The 24,393-nt window shown below is 42.4% G+C and overlaps 1 protein-coding gene across 13 annotated transcripts in view; it reads right to left on the bottom strand.

Moving 5' to 3' along the window:
• Positions 1-24,393, bottom strand: part of SLMAP (sarcolemma associated protein) — a 139,560-nt gene that overhangs the window by 43,596 nt on the left and 71,571 nt on the right. For 11 of the 13 annotated variants that reach the window (XM_075005893.1, XM_075005892.1, XM_075005895.1 and 8 more), the window contains exons 5-10: positions 19,780-19,816; positions 16,525-16,587; positions 12,240-12,335; positions 11,812-11,883; positions 9,789-9,929; positions 512-649 (exon numbers count right to left, since the gene is read on the bottom strand). In XM_075005893.1, the coding sequence (XP_074861994.1) occupies positions 512-649; positions 9,789-9,929; positions 11,812-11,883; positions 12,240-12,335; positions 16,525-16,587; positions 19,780-19,816 (547 nt within the window). Of the gene's footprint in view, positions 1-511; positions 650-881; positions 1,088-9,788; positions 9,930-11,811; positions 11,884-12,239; positions 12,336-16,524; positions 16,588-19,779; positions 19,817-24,393 lie in introns of those variants that run through there. The other 2 variants (XM_075005898.1, XM_075005897.1) reach the window with 2 other exon arrangements.

Raw genomic sequence — 24,393 nt, 5'->3', positions numbered from 1 at the left:
AAGCTAAAAAGGATATTTAATTTCAGTCTGTCAACTTTTTCTACAAAGCCATTTCCAAAAATAAGTTAATGGAAACCTTGTTTATTTCATAGGGCTACATTTTCTCCTGTATTTCCATTTCTTAAATGTAATTCCACAGCAATGTATTTGCTATTTGTCCTAGAAGCCTCTATTTATTAAGAAGCAGTTTGTCTGAAACTGTAACAAGAGAGAACACATACCAGAACAATTTATTTTCAATAACTTCATAGTGACACAGAACAAACATCTATTTTACTGGGACAACAGAGGTGTCCAAAGAACTTTTCAGGACTGCTGAACTGTCTCAGTTTCAAAATGCTTATGCTCATGACACAGGTCTATACTGTCATTTACCAACTTGAAACAGCTGTCACTCTCTTCTTGATGGTAAAAAAAGTTTCCATTAGATTTTTATTACTAGTTTTTACATAGTCCTTGAAATCTAGCATTGCGAACAATTGCAGAAGGTTAGACAGAATTCTGTCCCTACCTTTAGTTTGTCAGAGAGGTCTTTAATTTCATTTACAGCTCCATTGTACTTATTTGCTAATTCTCTTAATTCTTCCTGAGTCCGCTCATTCATTTCTTTTAGGTGAGTACATTCATCTTCAGTGTTACTTAAACTTCGCTATAAGAAAAAAACCAGCACTTGTGAAAACCAATACGTCCACACTTTACGCATATTATACTCTGATACTGAAGTTTCAATTTATGTAAAGAAATACTATGTAAAAACCTTCTTTCTTCTTCTGTTAATAAAAGCCAAATGGATGGATTAAGCATTGGCAAAAATTCTGCCAATTTAAAAAAAAACAAAACACCTTTTCTGTAACATTCAATTTAGATAAGGACAATCTTACATTAACCAGAGACACAACTTGTTCCTCTATGAAAAAATCAGAGTACATTCCGGAAGAAGTTATTAACCTTTCATAACTATTGTCTGAGACATGTCGCTTGCATCCATTCCGTGCTAGTGGTGTGCATGCTTGTAGCCAGACAGAGTCTCCCCCTTACAAGCCAGCTTGCTCGTTGCCCCCCCGCACCGAGGAGCACACAGGGCACGGAAATGGCTGCTGACAGCACAGTCTTTGATGCCCTCATTGAGGCCCAGATATGCTAGCTTATCGTGACCCTGAGAAGCAGAAAGTACAGCTAGAAGGCTAACAGGCCAGACTGTCAACATGAGGGGGGGGGACCCTCAGAAATCACCCCAGCTGGCATTGATCAATATGATGCACACACACAATCACCCAGAAGGGGACGTGCCCCGCCCGCACAAAAGAATGTCCTGTACTCCTAAATTGCTTATCTCTTGTCTTACAAGTGCAAACTAAGTAGAAATGCCCTTGTAACAAACTGGCGTCACAAAGACAGACCAGTATGATCTGGCACCATAGATAAGAAAGAGAATACATAACCCAAAAGGGGTATAAAAGATGGGTCCAGCAGAACTCTAACTTTGAGTGCATTCAACCAACTTCCTGCTGGTCGGGTCAGGTGATTGCCTCCCGAGGTCCACAACTGGGGACGCCCAACCTCGTATTCTTCTTTCCGCGGAATTGAGTGACCGATCCGGCTTGGCTACGCTGGTATCGAGAGACGCAGAGAGGGTAAGATACACCCATGCTAGGTCTCTGACTTTTTTTGTGCACAGCTAAAGAATTAGAGCTCTGTAACTAGATGTCATTGTGCGAAGATATCATTGTGTTAGATGGTAACAGATATCTTTGTATTGGATTGTAACGTAACTTGTTAACACCTGTACTTTGCTAGCATATAAGAAGTAAACAATAGCCTTTTGTAACCGCACGCTTATAACTGTAGCTTAATAAACTTGTAACTAGTTAAGCTCTAAGCCTGACCCTGCTGTTAACCCTTTTGTCACTGCAACACAGCCGGCACAACAAAAGAACTTTAACCGTTTGGTTACTACAGCCTGGCCATGGGTGAGAGTGCTAGGAACTGTCTGCTCTAACAGTAAAAAACTGGGTTGTTTAGGACCCAGGGGAGTACCTCACCGCACATTACCTGGCCACCAGCTAACAATGCTACTTGCACTGTTGGAAATTTTTCCCCTACTGGTTGATATTCACTGGGCAGGTTCTAGTGCCCTTTGGAGTTGCACAGTTAGGCATCAATACTCCCTCTAATCTTTTCCATCCACGTGTGGATTTTTTCATCCATGTGCAGAAGAAATTTTTACATGCACCATAAACAAACAAAAAGCCTACCTGTGGGCACTCTGCTAATCAGCTGGGCAACATCTGAATCTCTCCTGAATTAACACACAAATGCACAGCTTACAGGGAACACTGCAGGCTGCACTCTCTCTGTTCACTCTTGCTGAGAACTACAGGGGAAGGGTAGGAAGGTGGGTCATGGAATGGGCATCTCAGTTTGCTCTGAGTGCTTGCTCATTTTGATTCTATACAATGGAACTCATTAGGTAGTACCCCAGGAGGTGAGTTCAGAGTTTATCGACATACTGACAAGCAACAATGATTTCCCCAAACTGGCATTACTCTAGGCATGATGAGTGATTGCATAGTGAGACCTGAAGATATGTAGAGAAAACCAGGTCACAGCTCTGCAGATGTCATGGATTATTACCTTCTTGAGGAATGGTGCTGATGAAACCTGGGCTCTTCTGGAATGAGCAGTCCCAGTAACTAGAGCCAGGACATTTGCCTATTCACAGGAAGCCCAAATATAGGCAGTTGGTTATCCATGTGCAATTCTTCAGGTTGACAGGGGTAGCCTTCTCATCCTCTCCACTACCACCATGAAGAGTTGCATGGACTTGCAGAAGGGCTTTGTCCAAAAGAAAAAGTAAGGACCTGCCTAATGCATGAAGCCGTTGTTCCTCACCGCTTTTGAGAAATTTTGGTAAAACAAGATAGAAGAATGACCTAGTTGTTTTGGAATTTTGACACCACCTTTGGCAGAAAGGGAAGATAAGGTACAGTTGTGTCTTGTTCTTGAAAAATACTGTACAACAGGTGTCAGGAACCTTTTACATGCAGAGTGCTGACATTTGACCTTCTGACCTCTACGTAAAGTCTGAGTACCAGCAATATTTTTAAAGTCACTAATACAGTAAACTTTTTCATATCTGGCATTCTATCATCCTGAGCTCTCAAATAACCAGCATTTTAACCGTAAGTAAATTTCAGTTATTTTCTCCATAAATACAGTATAAAGTAAATATAATTACACACAGCAAATGCAATATAATTTTACAGTGTACAATACTACTGTTTTTGGTAAATAAAGTACTCTGCATACATTTGTTTGTTTCTTAATAGCTAATCTTGTTTTTCTTTACCTCTTTATTATCCAGAATATTTGAATAATTGAGCAACCTCGTAGTCCTTGGGCGGCTGGATATGAAAGTTTACTGTAGTCCTACTTACAACAGACTCACTAAATAAATAAATAAATATGCAAAACTTTGCCATTTAGGTGGCGGGTTGGTAGCACTATTGGTCTTCTGTTAATCCACAGTTAGCAAGCTCCCAGCTGCATGGGGGAGGATGGGTGGGGCTGAGCTCCTGCCTCATCTGCCAATGAATATCAGCTTGCATGCCACTCTTGGCATGTGTGCTGGGGGTTGCTGACCCCTGCAGTATAAGATGGTCCTGATACAGGTCGTTGATCTCAGAGACCCTTTTGGCCAAGGTATAGGCACCAGGAAGGTGTCCTTGACAGAGAAGAGTAGTGCCATTGGTGGAGGAGCAGAGAGGTTAAATCATGAGCTTAAGACACAATCTTTCCAACCTCTTGAAAAACTGGACTGTCATTTTGTGGCAAAAAACTGATCTGCTATTCACTTAGGGGATGAACAGCTGAGCTGACCATTAAATGAACATGTCAGATGCTGCTGCTTTTGATGGAGCAAATAGTTCAAGATAGGCTGAAGAGAAGAGATGGAGAGAGATCCTGTTTGAAAACCCCATATATGAAACGTTTCAACTTGGCCAAATAGGTAAAATTTTATATTATCTAGCAAGACTTGTCCAACCTGCTCTACAGGGTTCAGCCACACAGTCAAATGCAAGGAAGTGAGTTAGGATGAAGCAATCAGCTGTAGTCTTGCGAAATTAAGTCCAGGTAAAGTGGAGCTGTCACAGAGATCTAGAAGGATACCAAACCAATCCTACAGAGCCACACGAGAGCTATCAGGGTAACATTTGCCTTGTCCCATTTGATTTTTTTAGAAGAACCTTGTGAACCAAGGCAATAATCATAAAGGTGTACAGCAGATGGCCTGCCCACAAGGAGCAGGAAGAGATTGGAGAAGGAGCCCATACAGCTAAGGATAGCATTTCACTTCTGCTTTATGGCAAACAGATCCACCTGGGGAGACTCCCACCTTTGAAAGATGATGCTGTTGACCTCCAGGTGAAGAGACCACTTGTGGGGAAAGGAGAACAATCTACTTGAGGTTATCCACCAAACGATCCCTGGCTCCAAAGAGGTGAGACATCTCAAAATTAACAGTGCCTCACACAGAAGACCGAAGGCCTCCTGACACTGAGCAGAGGATTGGGCCACTCCTTGCCTGTTGCTAAAGAACATGGCTAGTGTGCAGTCTGTCAGAACCATCTGGTCTGAGATCTGGGAAATACTTGGCATGCCAGACACGCTATTCTGAGGTCTCTGACATTTACGAGCAGGGAGAGTTCTTTCCACAACCAGAGATCCTGAGCCCTGAGGTGGGCTCCCCACATTAGATGTGACGCATCCAAGACTAAAGATCCTAAAGTCTGTGGAGCAACAAAGGGCACGTCCATCATTACTGACCATGACTTCTTTCTCCAGCCCAGGGAGGTGAGGATCAGGTGGGCTCCAGTAAATACTAAGTCTGTGTGTTATCTGTTCAAGGAATATACTGCCATTAGCCACATCTGGAAGGGCGTGAGAGGCAGCCTTGTGTATTGAACCACTTAAGTCTAAGTAGCTTGAAGCACGGCACACTAGTTGCTGTGATTGGGTGAGCTATGACCTTTGGATAGCAGGTTTGTCATGACCTGGAAGCAGGCCTCTGGCAGAAAAGTGCTGGCTCGGGTTGACTTGAGCACTCTGCCAAAAATTCTGTTCTCCGAACTAGGAAAGAACAGAGTTCTGCTCGCTTATAAGCCAACGCAGCATTCTGAAAGCTGTTTGGACCATGCTGATGCTGTCTTGCACCTGAGCCTGCCACCAATCTTTAATCAGCCTATCATTGAGGACATGGCAGATCGGAACACAGCAGCTGTAACTGGCAAACTCTTTGTAAATTCCCTTAGGACTACTGATGGGCATTAAGGGAAGGCTAATGAATTAGTAGTGGCAATTACCTACTTCAACTCTGAGAACTCTTATATGGACATGGAAGACAAATGTGAAAATTACACATCTTTTAGGTAGCAGGTGGCATACTACTCTCTTGAGTTCAGGGAAAGAATGATGGAGGTCATGGAGACCACGTAAAACCTCAATTTCTTGAGATACCTGTTGATGCAATGCAGGCCCAGGATGGACTGGAGTACCCCTTTTTGCCTCTGGGATCAGAAAATATTAGGAGTAAAATCCCTTCCCTCTCAAATCTTGAGGAACTTCCTCCACAACCCCCTACACAGGAGGAATGCACCACCTGGACAAAGAGACGCTCAAGAGAAGGGGTGGGAAGGAGGTGTAGACAAAAACCGAAGGGTATAGCTGACTGTTACTGTATTCTGATGTTATAAATGTCTAAGCAAGGCTTAAGAGCAACAGACACTCCAAAAAATGAAATGGTTATTGGCACAGTGCCCTCCAACATACCTTCAATATGGTCTGCTTGGACCTGCCAGAGTATCTCTGGGGCCTCAGCTAGGATGCTAACATGGAAGGGAATGGCTGGCACCATTTATAAATACTGCCTTTTCTTTTGCAGGTCTCCTGTCTTGAGGATTTTGAGAATTTAAGAAGCTATCATGGCATCAACTGTTTTCTGAAGGTTGACGGAGCATACAAGCCCAAGGACCATAGCCTATCACTTGAGTTCTTCAGTTTTGAGTCCACCTGCTTCAAGCAAAAGGGAAGAGACTTCAGATGGGAGTTCCTAGATTGACTGTTGGACCTTGGTGACAATTGGGAGTCAGAAAGAGTGCCTCATGGTGACTATGGAGGCCATTCTCTGAGCCCTCAAATCAACAGGTTCCACAGCTGTTTGGTAAGAGTTCCTGGCCACTTTCTTACCTTCTTCTAGGAAGGCGGCAAATTCCTGACTCAAAGCTTGAGGTAGGGAGTCTGAACATATTTGGGAAATTCCACAGATGAAAATATTTCCCCAGAAAAGTTTGCTGACTGGCGATATGCAGTTGGAGTCTAACCATAGAATACGCTTTTCTCTTGGAAAGGTCTAGTTTCTTAGTTTCAGGTTTCCATGACCAGCACCTGATGAAGTGAGTCTTTGCTCGTGAAAGCTCATGCTCAAAACTTTTCTGTTAGTCAATAAGGTGCCACAGGACCCTTCGTTGGTGTTACAGATCCAGACTAACATGGCTACCCCTCCAGTACTTAGTTTCAGGTTAGCACTCAACTAACCCTGCTTATCCCTTTCATTAGTAGCAAACACTACAAGGGACCCTGGAGGAGAGTAAGAATACAGGTAATGAAACTTGCTTACTGGCACATAATACTTTTCCTCTAGTCTTGAAGTGGGGGACTGGAGAAGGAGTTTGCCAAAGGTCTTGACTGGTCCAATCACCATCTCACTGGTGAGCAAGGCCACTGTGGCTGGAGCTGCTATAAATCAAGATATTGAATACATTCTCCATCCCCAGTACCAAGGAAGAACAAAAAGCAGTACAGTGAGAAAGTGCTCACCATTGCAGAAAAGAAACAAGGGGGGAGAGGGGATGAGGAGATCTGCACTGAGCTGCTCTTCTACCCATGTCCAAAGTGGCACAGACAACTCTGCAAAGGGTGTTGAGACCAGTGGAGGACCCTTTGTTAACACCAACCAGACACTGGGTACCAGTGGACTGATGGTGCCATTGACCTCGGAAGCTGCTTTTTGTTCTTCCTCGGTACTGGGGATGGAGAATGAAGCTGGGATGAGTCTGATGCTGGGAGAGCGCTTCAGAGCAATGCTGAAGTATTCAGTGCTTAACTGAAGCAGCTCAGCTCAGAGAGGTCCAAGGGCAGCTTCTATAACAATAATCTGTAGCCTCCAAAGCTCTTTAAAACAACTTGAGCGCAGGTAATTCATAGCACAAGGCTTGTAGCCTGAGGACGAGGAATGCCAGGCAAAAAGTCTTTTGCTAATAAGAGTGATATAAACTGACCATATACACTGACACAATTTGCAGAAGCTGTATACACTAACCTATTAATATTCTGAATGAGTCTGGGGAAAAAATCTTGCCCCCACAGCAAGAAAGGATTGTTCCAGCAACTGTCACGAGTGGTAAGAAGGAAATGAGTGGATGCAGAGCACTTATATCACCAAGTACAAGAATGACTCCAGAGGGCACTAGAGCTAGCCCAAAAGATATCACGGAGGGAAAAAATTTTGACAACAGTGCATGCAGCATGTACACAGTATAAAATAGACATATGCAATCACTCAAAAAAGAAGTACACGTTGAATTTCTCTAGTCTGGCATCCTTGGGACCTGACCTGTACCAAATGAAAGAATTTCAAGAACCATGGGAGGTCAATATTGTCTAGCAGCATTACCAACACTTCCACTGCTTACTGGGCTCCTAGAAAACATTTGGGGGGTAAATTAAAGCTCAATAACAGCACAAAACACAGAAGCCAGGACTGGTGGCTGTAAACAAACTCCATGGGAACACAGGAAATTTGGTCACATCCATGATAAGTGGATATCCAGCTAACTAAAATTATGCTGGACCATGAATTTCGCCAGATGAGAGAGTGTTGGATTAGAAAGGTTTGACTTGTAGTATTGCCAAGAATATAGGGAAAAAGAAAGTGTTCTGTTTGCACAGTTCCCACAGATCTCACTTATTTTAACATCTCAATCAATTTGTACGTGTACTCAGTCTAACACAGCCCTCATCAGGCCAATTCAATCTCATGTAAAAAAGGCTCTTAAAACATCTTAATGGTTGCAAAATTTTAAGTAAATGTCTTTAGTATATCTGCATTTCAAATACATAGCTTGAGCAGCCATTGCATTATTTTAATCAAAAACAAAGTAACACCTGAGCTTAGATTTCTCTGGTAATTACATGAACGAGAAAGGAGTGAAATACACATTTAACAAAAAAAAGCATTCAGCTACAAACACCATCCGCAAGTACCAAAGGACTCAGACTGGACCAAATTTGAAAAAAGTATACAAAATCTTATCACAGTCTGATTAAGCGTTCTCTCCCACAGTTCAAACAAAGAAATTAACATATTTCTATGGCTACGTCTACACTAGCCAAAACCTTCGAAATCGCCATGCAAATAGCCATTTCGAAGCTTACTAATGAAGCCCTGAAATACATATTCAGAGCCTCATTAGCATGTGGGTGGCCACGGCACTTCAAAATTGACGCAGCTCACCGCCGCGCGGCTCGTCCAGACGGGGCTCCTTTTCAAAAGGACCCCAGCTACTCTGAAGTCCCCTTATTCCGATGAGCAGATAGGAATAAGGGGACTTTGAAGTAGCTGGGGTCCTTTCGAAAAGGAGCCCCATCTGGATGAGCAGCATCAATTTCGAAGTGCTGTGGCTGCCTGCTTGCTAATGAGGCACTGAATATGTATTTCAGCGCTTCATTAGTAAACTTCGAAGTGGCCATTTGCATGATAATTTCGAAGTTTTTTGGCTAGTGTAGACCCGGCCTATGTGTCACAAATTCAGTATTACAATTCCATTTGAGTCAAAGAAAGTACGGTTCGAGGAGCAAAAATGCACCTGCAATAATTAACAAGCTTCCCAAGAGAAGTAACAAAATAATAAACAAATTTGTGTGTCAAGCCTCAAGTTATTATTAGTGCCATAACATTTCATGATCCTTTCCAAAAATAAAAAGGACAGGTCTTATTGAAAAAGTTTACTAATTGAGACCCAATTATAACAATTATACATGAGAGTAAGTTTATGTACATGAATAACTATACTGAAGCCATGAGAAATCAGAACACAAATTACTCATTGTAGTAAGCTGACACAGGAAATGATGCTCAAGAGGAACAGGAATTAAAGAGTAAAACAGTAGATTTAATTATACTGGAAACAAAATTTAAATTGCTACTTTTAAAATGAGAAAAATTGCATAAAAGGGAAGGAATAGATAGAGATCACTGGTAAAAGGGAAGAAAAATTCAATCATCAAGAAAGGATTTGAAGGAAGGGAATAAAATAACTGGTGGACTGTGACCAATGAAATTTAATTTAAAAACATTAAATAATATTTTGCATAGCCAGTTATTCTTTCAGCTTTTCAAGTCTTATTTATATATTGTCTTTATTTTTATACACAATATATTAACTATGTCAAATGAGAGATTGGAATCAGACAGCAGTCTACTTTTTACATGGAAAACACTTTCACTGAGGTTTCGTTCTTAAATGAAAAAATAGGACTTAAGTTACTGATCTACCATTGTGTTCAGTACTGTGCTCTAACTCATTCTTTGTTGCTTAAAATACCATGTAACAAGAAAATGCACATCTCCAATACACTGATGTGTGCAGGTGCTGGAATGGAGTAAAGAACTAGGAATCTGGAATATTCAAATAGTGCTTATAAAACAAACAAGCAAGCAAGCTAAATACCTCCACTTCAGAGAGTTTTCTGACCACCTCAATTTTTTCCTGAAGGACCCTCCTCAGGGACTCTTTGGCTGTTGTTTCATAGTTGTGTTTGTCTTCCTGCAATGCCACAAGTTCCTTTCGTATACTATCTTCTGTTTGATTCTGCAAATAGAAAAGTTCAAGAGAACTGAGCTACATCTCAAAGCAATGCTCTATTGCAGGTTAAAATTTTGGACAACATGCAGTAGTTCTTTATATTAAACTACAATTAAAGACCTACTCTGCCAAGAAGAAAACGAACTATTTTGATAGATGTAACAATCTTAAGGGCAACAAAATGTTCAGTGGATGTTTGAATGGCTTGGTATAAGACTAGTGTGAGACAGACATTTGCTCGAATGTTTAGGGAAGTAGATTCTAGAATTAGATTTGATTATTAAAGCAACAAAAATTCTATTAAAATCCATGAATTCCTATCTGTGCACTATCAATACAGTGTCAAGTTTAGCAGACAAACTTTGACATATTAGTATACCACAGATGTCCCACTTGGAAGGTCTAGTGTAGGCTCCTCTCACAGAATTTCCATTATTATTTTCTTTTTTAAAATAGAATCCAGATTGTCATAAAATAAAAATAAAAAAGACACACAGCATACTGGAAAGCTAACAGTATACCAGCTATTCAAAGCATGCTTGCCTTTCAGTCTCTAAAATCTCAGATGAAGAATTATTCAAGTTTACTTTTGAAAAATTTGCATCCAGAGTAAAAATGCCGATGAGTACTGGCTGCTGTTGGAAACAATTGCCAAAACTGTACTATGTATTTACATGTATATGCATATGATAACACTATTTATGGTTAGTAGATGCTGTAAACAAAGTTTTAGCTAAGTTGAAAGTCTTTCCCTGGCATATATTTTTGGCTGTGTACGAGATCCTAGGAAAATGTTGATAACTTTTGATTACGAACACCATTTCATCTAATTTAGTTTTGGCAAAAATTGCTTAAAGATCTGTTCAGTGTGCAACTCAATAAACCCCATTATTGTGACCACATGGAACAACAGACAAGACAAACTTGTGGTTTAATTAGGCCCCAAATTTTATCTGGAAAATATCTGGAAATGACTTGCACATCAGTTTTTTGTTTTTTTTTTAAATTTGTTCCCATCTTTTGCCACAAGACTTCCCCTTTCCCTGCCTGATTTCTGACTGTTGCTGACACACCACCATCTCCCATGAGGATTAAAGATACAATAGTAAAGAGGGGCCAGTTACCTCCCATGCTAGAAGAAAGGTTTGCCAAACCCCTGTTCCTTGTTTATGTGAGGGCAGCCTTTCCCGACAACCACTTCCATCTCCAGTTAATCATAGTACTTGACCACCCCATGAATTTAATACCTTCACTGCCTGCGTCTTGTTAAATTGACAAATTTGTTTTAACCTCATTATCTACCCCATGATCCCTTAACCTGCTCCAACAAAATTTAAAAAAAAAAAAAAAAAACCCAAAACACTCTTTCACCAATCTGTCAGGGAAAAATTCTTTCCCAGCCCCAGCAAAAGCCCTGCCACCCCCAACAAATATGTCCATAGCAGAACATAAAACCCAATTCCGCCCTAAACTAAGAGGTGAACAGAGTAGGCATTGCATTTGTGGAGAGAATTTTGGCTGGGGGGGATTACAGTACCCAGCCGACAACTGATGCATATACTGATCTGCATCCTCATCTGAGCCAGGCCCTGCTGGTTGCTATTTAATTCATGTAACTGACCATGCCCTCCCAACCCTCTTTCCTCCCCATTTCTTACTAATCCTTCAAAACCCAAAGCAGCAGGGGCGATCTTAAAGGCACCAGGACCCTTTTTCCCTGACAGCCAAAATCCCAACATGTTGAAGCTGCAGGGAGCCCATTTGAAAGTGTTTGTTCCAACTGCACTGAAAGTTTTACTACCAGAATTTAATTTTGAAAAATGTCAAGAGTATACTGCCCTTCAACATTCCTGAATACTATACAATTAATCTGAAGTGAGCTACCTACTTTTGAACAGGCTTGTAATTGGTTACCCATGACCTCCAACCTTGACAGGAGCCTGTCTTCATCTATTAATGCCTGTTGGAAAATATAATAAATGTAAATTAACACAATAAAAATGCTCACACTCTTTTAGCACTTTGTAAGAAAATTCTATATTTTAAAAATCTAATAAGGGTAAATATCACTTTCTTTGGAGACATTCACTTCTGGAGCAACTAGTAGTACTGGTTATTTTAAGATAAAGCACATATGTACTTTGCTACTAATGCTCCTTACCACCTGAATGAGAGAACCAACCTTCAAATTTTACCTGTATATTTATTATAATAAATTCAAAGTACAGTTTATATCCTAGCATATGTTAAGTTTTAGACCGATATTCTACGGTTTATACCTCAAATGTATATTAAGTATATTAATTCTGCAGATACCTGCCAACTAGTATCTGAAGCCTCCTGTGTGACAGCAAGCAGTCGCTGTAGGGTGGCCAACTTCTGTTCCAACATTTGTTCCCGATGTAAGGCCTCCTACAATAAAAATACAAATGCAAGCAGGTCAATTCCATCTATTTGGAAAAAAACAGAAGCAGTTAAACTGAGAACCAAGTCAGCGCCTGGTGTCCTGAATAAACAAGTTTACAGAGGGCAACTTTCCCAATTCTAGCTACCCAATTAATAAAGTTTAAATGAAAGACCAGTTTCCAAAAAGCTAATCTCTAAAGCTCTCCTTCAAGCCACTAGATGGTGCAATTTATCCTTCTCTACACAGACAGGCTAGGAGCCAAATCCATCAGATCACAAGAGTACCAAAATCTTGGAGGTGACTTTTGAAAGAAAACAAACTGTGAGAGTCTCAGACTAAAGCATGCTATCTGCAACAAAATTTATATAAATATAATTGTGTACACATTTACAGTACACCCAGATCAAGCTCAACATAATAAAATAAATAGTTACCAATATCTGCAATTCAACTATCTTTCTGAAAATTTTAATTGACATAAGCATAGTTATTATTGTTATATGGTTATCACTGAGGAAGAAGCGGAGAAGCTAGGAAGAATGGTGCACGTGCAAAATGAGAAAGGGAAGAAGTACAGACTAATTATGAACATCAGTAAAACAAAACTAATGCTATTCAGAGATAAGGAAATAGGAAGGAAGATCAGTGTAGAGGGGATTGAACTAGAGAGCATAGAGAAGTTCATGTATCTCAGGAGCAACACTGTATGGATGGCCCGGTGGGAGAGTTTTGTCAACAGTACAGTCCTCCATAGGGCTGGCCAGGTGGAGTGCTAAGACACCCTCTTTCCAGCAATCTGACCACTACCAATGCCTCCAGATGCTTTTCAAGAGACAAGCTGCCCCAAAAACCCCGTGGCAGGAAGCTGGCCTAGGCAAGCGGCAGAGCCACACCTTGCCAGCTGCATGTCATTGCAGTCACTTCTGGGGAAAAAAAATATGAGTCAGGACACCCAAGACTACCCAGCCCCTCATGGAACACGCCCAAGGGGTCCCAGGACCCATCCGGGGTACCAAAAAAGCAGGTCCCCTCATGGTCCAGCCCTGAGCTCCAGGACCTCATTGCCCTTTGGGGCAACAAGGCCATCACCCTGGACCTCAGTGCCAAGTGCCAAAATGCCCCCAGGTATGTCTACCTGGTTGAATCCCAGGTGGGACACAGCCACACAGCTCATACCATGAAACAGGTGCAGGCCAAGGTCAAAGAGCTACAACAGGGCTATGTGAGGGCCTGGGATGTCAGGCGATGGTCAATAGTAGGGGCAAGGACACCCACTTGTCCGTACTATGATGAACTCTACCAGCTGCCCGGGGTGGGTGGGGGGGAGATGACTGTGTCCCAATGGTAGAACACATGGACACAGCCAAGGTGACTGCCCCACAGCAGCTGGAGCCAGAGCAGCTGCACGCTCACAGGAACCCCAGCCACATCACTTGCCAGGCCGGCCCAGGCAGGGCCCCAACATGTGGGCCCAGCATGTGCAACCATGCAGCTGGTGACATGGCCCACTGAAACCCAGTGGGCAGCCCCTGGCACAGGCGTCAGCCCGATGCCAGCCCCATGAGAAGCTGCATGCGCACCAGTGCCCATGGGGGAGGATGGACCCAGTGGAGTGCCAATCTGCTCCAGCGTACCCCTTGGCCATGCAGGGACACTCCCATGGCCTCCTCCCCAGGCCACCAGATCATCAGGCAGGAAGGGTGGGTGCAGCGCACAGCCTGCTCCCCGTACCTCAGCAGGGCCATTGTGCAGCAGGGGTCACTGTGCAGGGCACACACAGCTATGTTCCTGGGATGGCCACGTCCCATGTGTTGGCATGGGGGCTACTGCTTGTGATGAAGGAGGCAGGGTGGGAATGACACAGAGTCTCTCCTTCTCTCCTCCCATACAGTTGCACTTTCAGAGGGCTGGGCCAGCGGCCCCGCATCCCCAGGGTCAGCCAGTCCAGGACCAGCACCTGCCACAGCTGGACCACTGCTGCGACTACAGGAGTGGGCTCATGCGCAATGGTCTTGCCACATCACAGGAGCTGAGGTACTACGCCTGTATGTGGCTGCCAAAACCAGCTGCAGGGGCAACGTCAACAGGAGGGTCGGGAGTCACAAGAGTGGGCCCCCGAATGATAGAAGCAAGCCCTTAAGCGCCAGGACATGGCGTAGGGCCTGATGCTGGACAAGATCTGCAAAATCAGGACTGTGCAGGAGCACACTTGCCCAGGAGTACCCACCGGCAGACCCTGCTCTCTCTTATCACCCTCTTCCCCCACACCTGGCTTGTCTGCCCCCCTTGAAACCAAGCCCCACCCTCCCTGCTCCCCCTCTCCCTGCTCCTCATGCCCTGGCTGCTCTTGCCCCTCCAGTCCCCATGCCAGAGGCTGTGCTCCAGGTCCTGCAGCAGCAGGCAATGTTCCCAAAGCCCCCACTGCTGCCCCAGCCCCAGCCCTAGCTTATCAGCCTCGGGGTCCAGTGGCTCCCCCCAGATGAGGTGGAAATAGGCCAGGACCATAGGCAGCAGGACCTGCAGCAGCTCCTGGGCAGTGAGGGGCCAGCCCAAGGACTGTTCCTGGTCCATGCTGGCTCTTCCCTGTTTTTGATCCCTCAGGGGAAGCGTGTGGGCCTAGTCTACGTGTGCCTTGCCTGGGGACTGTTCCTGGTCCATGCTGTGGCCTATGTTTGATCCCTTGGGGGGGAACATGAGGGCCTAAGCCTGTGTGTGCCTCGCAGACCACTGCAAGGATTAGCAAGGAGCCCTTTAAGGACGTGCCTGGCCTGAGCGCCCAGAAGGGCTTCCTGGCTGCAAGACATGCATACAGGGCTTCTGGGACCCTGTTCGGCCAAGAAAGATCATGACCATACACCCTGACTGCTATCTATCGACAGGGGTTTTGTAGGGAAACATTTTCCGACAGTGACCTCTGTTGACAGATTGCTGTAGTGTAACTGAAGCTGAAGAGGTTCTCTAAACCTCTTCTATTTTTTGAGACCTGTCATATTTACTAGGCAAAACTTAAAACAGAAAATATAAGGATTTAGAAATAAGATCACCTATTGTATTGCTAATCAAGTGATATCAGATCAAATTACAGGTCAAAAAGTCACTTGAACATACTCCTAGCACTTTCCCACCAAATTGGTTTGACAGCAGCAGCTGTCTGAAAAACTGAGAAATCCACATTTCCCTCTAATAAAGGAATGCAACTAAGCACGTATTTGCCTTTTACTTCAGGGTAGCTTTATGATTATCAGAACTATTTGTCACTAAGAGCAAGAGGTGGCAAGATGCTTTTTCGCATGCCTTACAGGAACTTTGGGATGCATTTCGAAAAATATACACAGTTCCACAAATCCAACCTCAAAGATCATAACTCACAGTTCAGAAAGAAATGCTGAACTTAGTTTGACTCAAAAAGAAATATTCCATACAGGCAAGCTAATTCATTATCTTTCTCCCCGCCTTTCATCTTTTCGAAAAACTAGAGTATTCCTTAAAAAAAGGTAGGTACCTCTTCCTTGCATTGGAATTATATTATGTCCTACCACCACCCAATCTACATAACCCACATTTATACTGTATTTCATAGAAAGAGGAATATAACAATAAGTCTATTTGAAAGAAAAAAGGCAGTGAAGTGACAGATTAAAAACTAATTCTTCAAAAATCCACAGTGATATATTATTGCACTTTAGTAATTCCTATTTTTCTATGAGTTTTTTCTTCTAATACTACAAAAAAGCTTAGTACGCAGTCATTTAATATTTTTCAAGTGAAATGTTTCCAAACCACAATCAAATATAAGAAGGTTGGAACCTATTCTCAATTCTAAGATTGAGCTGAGGGAGTAAGGATCTTATGTTTATAAAGATGCAACAGCATACAGAATGCCTATCAAATTTGCTGGGAGGCATGCATATAGAATTCTATACTTATACAAGCCAAATCATTTATCTGTAAAATACTCATAGAAGAAGTGATACTGTATATAAAGGCAATTACTGTATATCTTATGCTGTTTACAACAGAGAAGGCAGTTAATTCTTGACTATTAGTGTTCATAAACTGAATCATCATTTGAAATATACACAGGTGTATAAATACATATCAAACTTTTACCTTTTGAATAAAGGGTTACTATTTGGTGCATAAACTATCAAATTAATGAATAAAAAGATCTCTTCACAGAAAAACAAACTTTACCTGTAAATACTGAGAAAGCTGAAACAGTTCCTGAGAGTATACGCTGGGAGTGTTAGCAGCAACCTATGAAAGAAGAAAATACAAAAAAATCACATTGGGTATGTTACCTCAAACAATTCTAAGGTGTATTTATAAATATTAAAGGAAGTTCGCTGCTTACCATATTTTTTTCCCTCTTATCTTTATTAGCCACCTTTGTTATGTTTGTATTACAATACTACCTACATGTTCTTACCAGAACTGAAGCCCCACTGTGCTATGCTCTATACCAGGGTCAGCAACCTTTCTGAGGTGGAGTGCTGAAATTTGACTTTTTCACCTCTATGTACAGTCTGAGAGCCAGTGAAATTTTTCAAAGTCACTAATAGTCCTAATTACAACAGCTTAATTAATAAATGAAGAAGCAGAGCTTTAACATTTAGGTGGTTGTTGGTAGCATTAGCTGGTCCTTTGATAAACCACACGCAACAAGGCTTTGAGCAAGCTCCTAGTTGCATGGGGGGAAAATGCACAGGGGGAAGGGGGGCTGAGCTCCCACCTCCCATGCCAATGGAAAAAAAAATCAGCTCGTGTGCCAATGAAAAAAAAAAATGGCTCGCATGCCACTCTTGGCACCCCTGCCGGAAGGGGTTGCTGACCCCTGGTTTATACAAAGAAATGCTGAGAAAAGTCACTCTCCTGAAGAAAAAGGCAGCTCTACAGTACTTTAAAGATTAGCAAAATCATTTATTAGGTGATGCACTCTCATGGACTAACATGGCTACCTCTCTGTGACTGCTCTGAAGAGTTTACTACCTAATTTAAACACACACACACACGCACGCAGACTTGGAAGGCAACAGATACACATTTGCACAAGATACCAAGCAGCCCTGGGTTGGTGCTGGCTATGAAACTCCAGTCTCCTGATTCCTAGCACAAGACCCTGTTCACTAGGACAATGCCACACCTCTAGGATATATTCTATCGAAACAAAATATCAGTCTACACATCTGCAGTATAATTTTTGCAAAGTTCGAACTAAACAGAAGCTGACTGCTCGTAACACCAGCTGATGTCTCCCCCACATCGCTGACTGGTCATGGAACTTAAATCAGCAATGGAATGACTCATATGAAAGGTTAGAACTAATTCCGTCAAAAATTCTGGGTCAAATCTCATTATAACCTGTGTTTTGCAACATACTAAAGGATTTTTTTTTCCCCCCTAGTGTTTTCACAATGCCTCTTCCACAAGGTGGCTTTTAAGTTTGGCTTGAGCCAACTTACTGAAAGATCTATAAACAGCAAGAAGTCATTTTCTTAATCATGCTAGACCAGGGTGGACAGTAATGTTTGCAGAGGGGCCACTCCATGAATTTTGGTACTGTCTGTGGGCTGGCTCTGGGCCCCCCAACCCCAGAAAGGCCGGGGCTTGGGCCAGAGGGTTGGAGCTGGGGGGCTACAGAGAGAAAGAATGTGCAAGTCTCAAAGACAAACAATGTGTTTGAGACAGAATGACACACATTGAGTTGTGTTTTGCAGCATATATGGGACAGCAATGATGTGTGTGCGTGTGGCAAAATAAGAGCACTGGCTGCCACTGACCAAGCTTCTGAGCAAAGCCAGCCTCTGTCTCAAAGGGAAATCTGTCCTGCTCTGCACTTCTGAGTGAGTCACTTACCATGCATGATTACGCCTGGAGCAGCTCCTCAATGTGTGCCACACTTTTTCCAATCCCCGCTCTGCATAGATGTGATACAAGGGAACACCCTGACTTTAACACTACCTTCTCCTCTCCATACCTTCCTCCGCTGCACAGCTAGCATGAGAATCCTAGGAGCATCTCGACAGCAGAAGGAGTAAGGTGGCAGGGAGGGACAGCTGAACACATACTGCTGGCTCTAAGTATGCACACTCTGCTAATCAGCTGGCTGGGCTGGAGAGAAAGCTGGGCTGATTTTGCCCACCCCTATGCTAGACTCTCTCCAGGCCCATCCAGAGAAGAAAACTCATGTGAAACTTTCCTTCACTTTAATACCTTATCTGTTAGTAGAGTCTGAACTGGTGGAGAAATCAAAACTAAGTTGTAGGATTTGGTTAGCTGGAAAATATCTAAGAAACACTTAAAACAGAAATAATAATGACAATAATCAAACATTGCCAGAGACAGACAAAAAGGGGAAAGGAACAGGTCCATAAAGATACTTTGTCAAGAAGAGGAAGAAATAGCAGGTAATTTATAGCCTTGGCTCAGGGCAGGGAAGGGCTTGATATATATGTGTGCATCCTAAACTGTCACCCAGCGCATAATCAAAGTCAAGATTAGAAGCAGTGAAGTGACAACGTTTATCTCCTAAGGGAGTAAAGGGTTCCAAAACAATTTTTAAAAAGCATGGGATACAACTGCCTCCTTTAAATTTACTGTTTTCTATCCTTCCTCAACTATTGTGACATCTTGGCTACGTCTACACGTGCCCCAAACTTCGAAATGGCCATGCAAATGGCCATTTCGAAGTTTACTAATGAAGCGCTGAAATGCATATTCAGCGCTTCATTAGCATGCGGGCGGCAGCGGCGCTTCGAAATTGACGAGCCTTGCCGCCGCGCCGCGCGTCCAGACGGGGCTCCTTTTCGAAAGGATGCCACCTTCTTCGAAGTCCCCTTATTCCCATGAGCTCACGGGAATAAGGGGACTTCGAAGTAGGCGGGGCCCTTTCGAAAAGGAGCCCCGTCTGGACGCGCCGCGCGGCGGCAAGGCTCGTCAATTTCGAAGCGCCGCTGCCGCCCGCATGCTAATGAAGCGCTGAATATGCATTTCAGCGCTTCATTAGTAAACTTCGAAATGGCCATTTGCATGGCCATTTCGAAGTTTGGGGCACGTGTAGACACAGCCCTAATGTTGTATCCTCATTAAAACTTACGTCTCACACTCCAAACCATAGAACATAGCACAGCAAAAGCCATCTTCCATGTCAGTCATTTTGCTTGTCATTCCCCTTTTCAAACTCCTCAATGCCTCTATTCTGATGCACAAAATTTCAGCTGGTTACTTGATACCCATCGCATTTTCCGAAGCGTGTCATGCTTTGTGTTATTTTGCAAATGTTTCCACCCCTCAGTGAGTATTTCCATACCATGAAAACTGACACTACCATACATACACTTTGTGATACAGAATTAACAATATTTACATTTTTAAGCAGTAAATACAAAGGCATGTAAAATAGTCTGTAGTGGAAGTCTCTCTCAGAGAAAGACCATACAGATGACTTACCTTGTCAACTGGACTTGGTAATGGTGCATGGATGACACTGAAAAAAGAATTTCAAAACTTGTAATTTGTCCAGTAACAGAATTAAACCAGGAAACAAGTATGATCAGCAGTTCAAATATCCACAAAACTATCAGCATTCCTGTAAAGGTTTAATTTAAGTCATTGTTCATTTTTAGTTCAAGTTAAAAACTCTGCTTACTACAGCTCACACTCAGAATTGTCTTGTGAAATTGTGCTAGGAAATAGATGGCTTAATTTAGTTTTCAGTTCTAATCTAAAAGTTAAAAAAATCAGTGAGCTACTTTCTAAAAATTCAATCACTATTTTTAGCTACTATATATTTTTACAGTGCTTCTGTCCTATGTTTGTTCGAGAACGCCTCTTAAACTATAAGAGCGACGGCCACAATATTTGGTAGGCAGCTTCCTCTTACCCTAACTTGAACCAAGATCGGGGGTTGGTTGCTCCTGTAGAGAGTCTGAAATCCCAGAATTTCCCAGAACATGGAAAGCGGGGGGCCTCAACAGAAGGGATAACATAGTTCAGACTCACCATTGGTGGAAGCAAATGTAGGGGAAAGCAATATTGCAGAGTGGCTGGTGCAGGGGGGCAGCCACATCAGGAAAACAGCAGCCCCTTAGAAACAGGGCTCTCTACCCTGTTATGAAAGGCAAGTGTCCTTTACTTCAATCCCCTCCCAGTGCTCAGACATAGTACTGCACAGGGGGAGCCCTGTTGCCCCCACACTATTTGTACCCCCCTAAGATGCTGCAGCCACGAACCCCAGCCCTCCCTGCTAGCTTATGCCTGGGATGCGAAAACCACCCCAGACCCAAACCAGGCCACTCCAGATGCTTTCACTGACGCTGGGGAAAACAGCCCTGGTACCCACCACCATCATCTGCTACCTTTCTTTCTTTCTTTCTTTCTCTCTCTCTCTCTCTCTCTCTCTCACCACACACACACACACACCCACCCACCCACCCCCTTTAGGACTGGGGAACAGAGCCCTGGTTCCATCTTCCCTCCCCTCAGCGGATATTTGGGCAGGGGAAGGTGCGCTGCCTCCCTCCCCCGCAGCAAGGAGCCAAGCCCTAGCCATTTCTGGAGTGTGGGAAGGGACCGACCCCCAGGAGCTACAGCTAGGGAGAAGACAGGGCAAGGAGCAGTATGTAAAGATCCAATGGATGGGCTGAAGTGGTGACATGTAACCAGCCACCAACAGTCCTCACTCACCAACCATTGTAGGAAAAAGTCAATTCAGGGTAGGGGCTTGGGGGAAGAGACCTACTGGCAAAGAGCTGACACATAGCAGGGGATTCGCTAACATACCAGAAGGGGGAGTGGCTGGCCCCATGCATTTCAGCTTTGCCCAGCCACCAGTCTTGCACACCCACTGGACCCTACCACCCACTGCTGATGGGTGGCTGGCTGGCAAAGATCCAGCAAGTAGGACCCACCAGTACTGATGGGAGGGAAGAGACAGAAAATATGTGACATTTGCCCACTTTTAAGAAAAAAACGGACACCTGCAGGTGGGCTGAGATATGGTAATGTCCCTTTAAAAATGGGACATCTGGTTACCCTATTTAAGACAATCCTTAGACTTGTAGAAGAGCTCTGGATAAGCTTGAAAGCTTGTCTCTCACCAAAAGAAATCGGTCCAATGAAAGGTACTTCCTCTCATCTCTTGTCTGATTTTACCCACTAACAAGTTTTGATTCACATATTCCATACTAAGGCTGAGACTGAGAAACCAAATTACACTAAAATGTAAATAGCTTCCTATACTAAGTAATGCTGACTTAATTAAATCAATTCAGAATATTATGTTAAATCAAGTCTCAAAAAAGTAGTTTTAGTAATTTAATTTCATCCTATTTGATGTTTAACAGTAGAGTTGTAAACATTCAAAAATTATATAAAAAGATTTAATATAAAAGTTCAAAATACTACATTTCATGAAATACAAATGATGTTCCAAAACAATTAAAATTGGATCATGTATTTTAATTGATACTAAAATGTTCACCAGAACAGAAACTGTAATGCATATTTTTTGTGCTTAAAAAGAATTTTTTTTCACCCTCTAATCTAATTAAAAGTAAAATGCTATTATTGAGGCAATTACAAATGGAGTGGTTGGAAATTTTCCAACAGAACAATTTCATTGTAAAATATTAATTCATTAAAATGAAATATTTTGCTGAATTGTCTCATTTGACAAATTGGCAAAACCCAAGGTACATTTCCTGTTGGAAATTACAGGCTTCCAATTTGCCACAAAATTTCAGTCGTTTGGAAAGAAAACGTGTGAATTCTGAAATCCATGAATTTTGCTTAAAAATGCTTTTAATTTATTCATTATGGGTCTTTGTATAGCTTCTACCAGTGCTGCATTCAGGGTACTTGGTTTACATTACAAAAGGTGCTATTACTCAGCTATGGAGAGCCAAGCTCTATGATGCCTGTCACCACAACTTTATAGGACAGCACACATTGAAAAAGGCTGATATCTAAGGCTGCAGCTAGCAGATACCAACTACCACTCCCTCAGACTGCAGGTCGACACAGAATGAGGTTGGCAGGTAATATTGTTTTTCAGTTTAAGGGAGAACAGTCCCATTCAGCTCCTCTATCACTAGGAGAGCTATTCTCTAAGGTTACTACAACCCTTTAGCTTTGCTAAGAAGTAGAGAAAGAAAAAACAGATTAAGCAATTGGGCATCTCCACAATAGTCTTATTTGTGCTTCTCCATTTTCTAAACCAGGGGTGCACAAAGTGGGGGACATGAAATTTCATAAGGGGGGCACAGCACAATCAGCGGCTGGGTGTCAGGCTCTATCATCTCATTAAAACGTTGAAATGTGTTACTGTTTATGTACATACAGTCACATTTATACATGGATTAATAATGTTTTTACATTTACATAATTATTTTCTTACACGTGCCAAAAGAGTTTTTTATATGAAGATGACCACAATTTCAGTTGCTTTGGATTACATTAGATCTGTTGAGGGCGCCCTGCTAAACTGCAGGCATTGAAAGTGGGGTCTGACAAAAAAAGTTTGTTCATCCCTGTTTTAAACCACTTTTCATCTCCCACATTCATAATGAATGCATTTGAACATATGTAGTTTGCCCATTTAACCTATTGGATACATGCAGATGTTGATAAAGACTAGAGAGACAACTGATCCTCTGCAATTCAGGTGTCTAGTGGGTATGTCTACACTTTGGGAAGATCAACTTGCTGGCAGTCATTTTTCTGGGGTTTGACTGAACACGCATAGCGGGGACACTAAATTGAACTGTCCTGGCATCACCATTTACTCCAGTACTCCTGGTAGTTGTGAGGCGTAAGGAAAGTCAATGGGAGGGTTTCTCCCAATCTTCTGCTCTGTGGACAGTGAAAAATAGATTTTAGATAAGTCAACTCCAGCTATGCAATTCTTGTACCTGGATTTGCCAATATAAAATTATTTTACCTTCTAGCATAGACATGGCTTACTGGTTGAGTCTGCCTTTCAGAAATGACTCAAACATTTTAATGCATTGCCCTGGGCCCCTGCCACCAGTCTCCAATGAAACAGTAGTATCTCATAGTGCATAAAACTACAGTAAGGCCCAGGAGAAGGAAAATTGTGTCTGCCTTCTAACCACTGAGAAGAGAAAATTATCCTTCATTGCCACCAAAGCAGTTCCAATTTCAGCTCCTGGCCTAAAACCAGACTGTGTCAGGTCTAGAAAATTAGTTTTAATTAGATGTGCTTGTAGTTGACCTTTGGTTAGTTTCACTAAAGATCTTTCTCAGCTATGGGAATTTTGACACTGGATTGTAGTTGGCTTGAAATGGTGTATTTGAGATGGGTTTCTACAATTCTGGTAAAACTATTACATGTTTAAAGGAGGAAGGAAGGATTCCTTTGCTGAATGATGCACTGACTATTTCCATCAGGAGTGGCACTAGCTGTTCATGGCTCTTTTTTAAAAGCTAGAAAAACTATTCCTTAGATTCACAAGTTGAGACTTCTTCACAGTTTTCAGAGCCTCCTGATGTGAGAATGTGCTGAAGTTTAGAAAAGCAGACGGGCTGTTGGTTGGTGGGTAAAAACCAAGCAGATCTTGCTGTGGGAGAAGGCTTTCCAAATACACACACTTTTCTTCTTCGTAAAATAATTCTTTGCACTCAGTGCTGACGTAAGCTGCATGACAGCGCATTTAATATTTTTATGGAAATATGCTTATAAATATGAATATGCATAAATGAAAAATAATTTATGCAAAATACTTTGTTATAATCTGATGAATGTGTATATTCTATTTATGTGCACATATTATTCCTGTATTTGAAGTTAAAAATATGGAGAGTTAATTTAATCTGTGTTGAATAGTAACAGAGATAGCCGTGCTAGTCTATATACTATCAAAACAAAAAAGCAGTCCAGTAGCACTTTAAAGACTAGCAAAATAATTTATTAGGTGATGAGCTTTCGTGGGACAGAAGTGGGTCTGTCCCACGAAATCTCATCACCTAATAAATTATTTTGCTAGTCTTTAAAGTGCTACTGGACTGCTTTTTTGTTTTAATTAACATCATGTAGATATGCTA

Source organism: Carettochelys insculpta, chromosome 11, assembly GCF_033958435.1.
Source record: "Carettochelys insculpta isolate YL-2023 chromosome 11, ASM3395843v1, whole genome shotgun sequence".
In the NCBI taxonomy this organism is placed as follows: Eukaryota; Metazoa; Chordata; order Testudines; family Carettochelyidae; genus Carettochelys; species Carettochelys insculpta.
The sequence above is the reverse complement of the archived record's forward strand: the minus strand, read 5'-3'. Positions and strand labels throughout refer to the sequence as shown.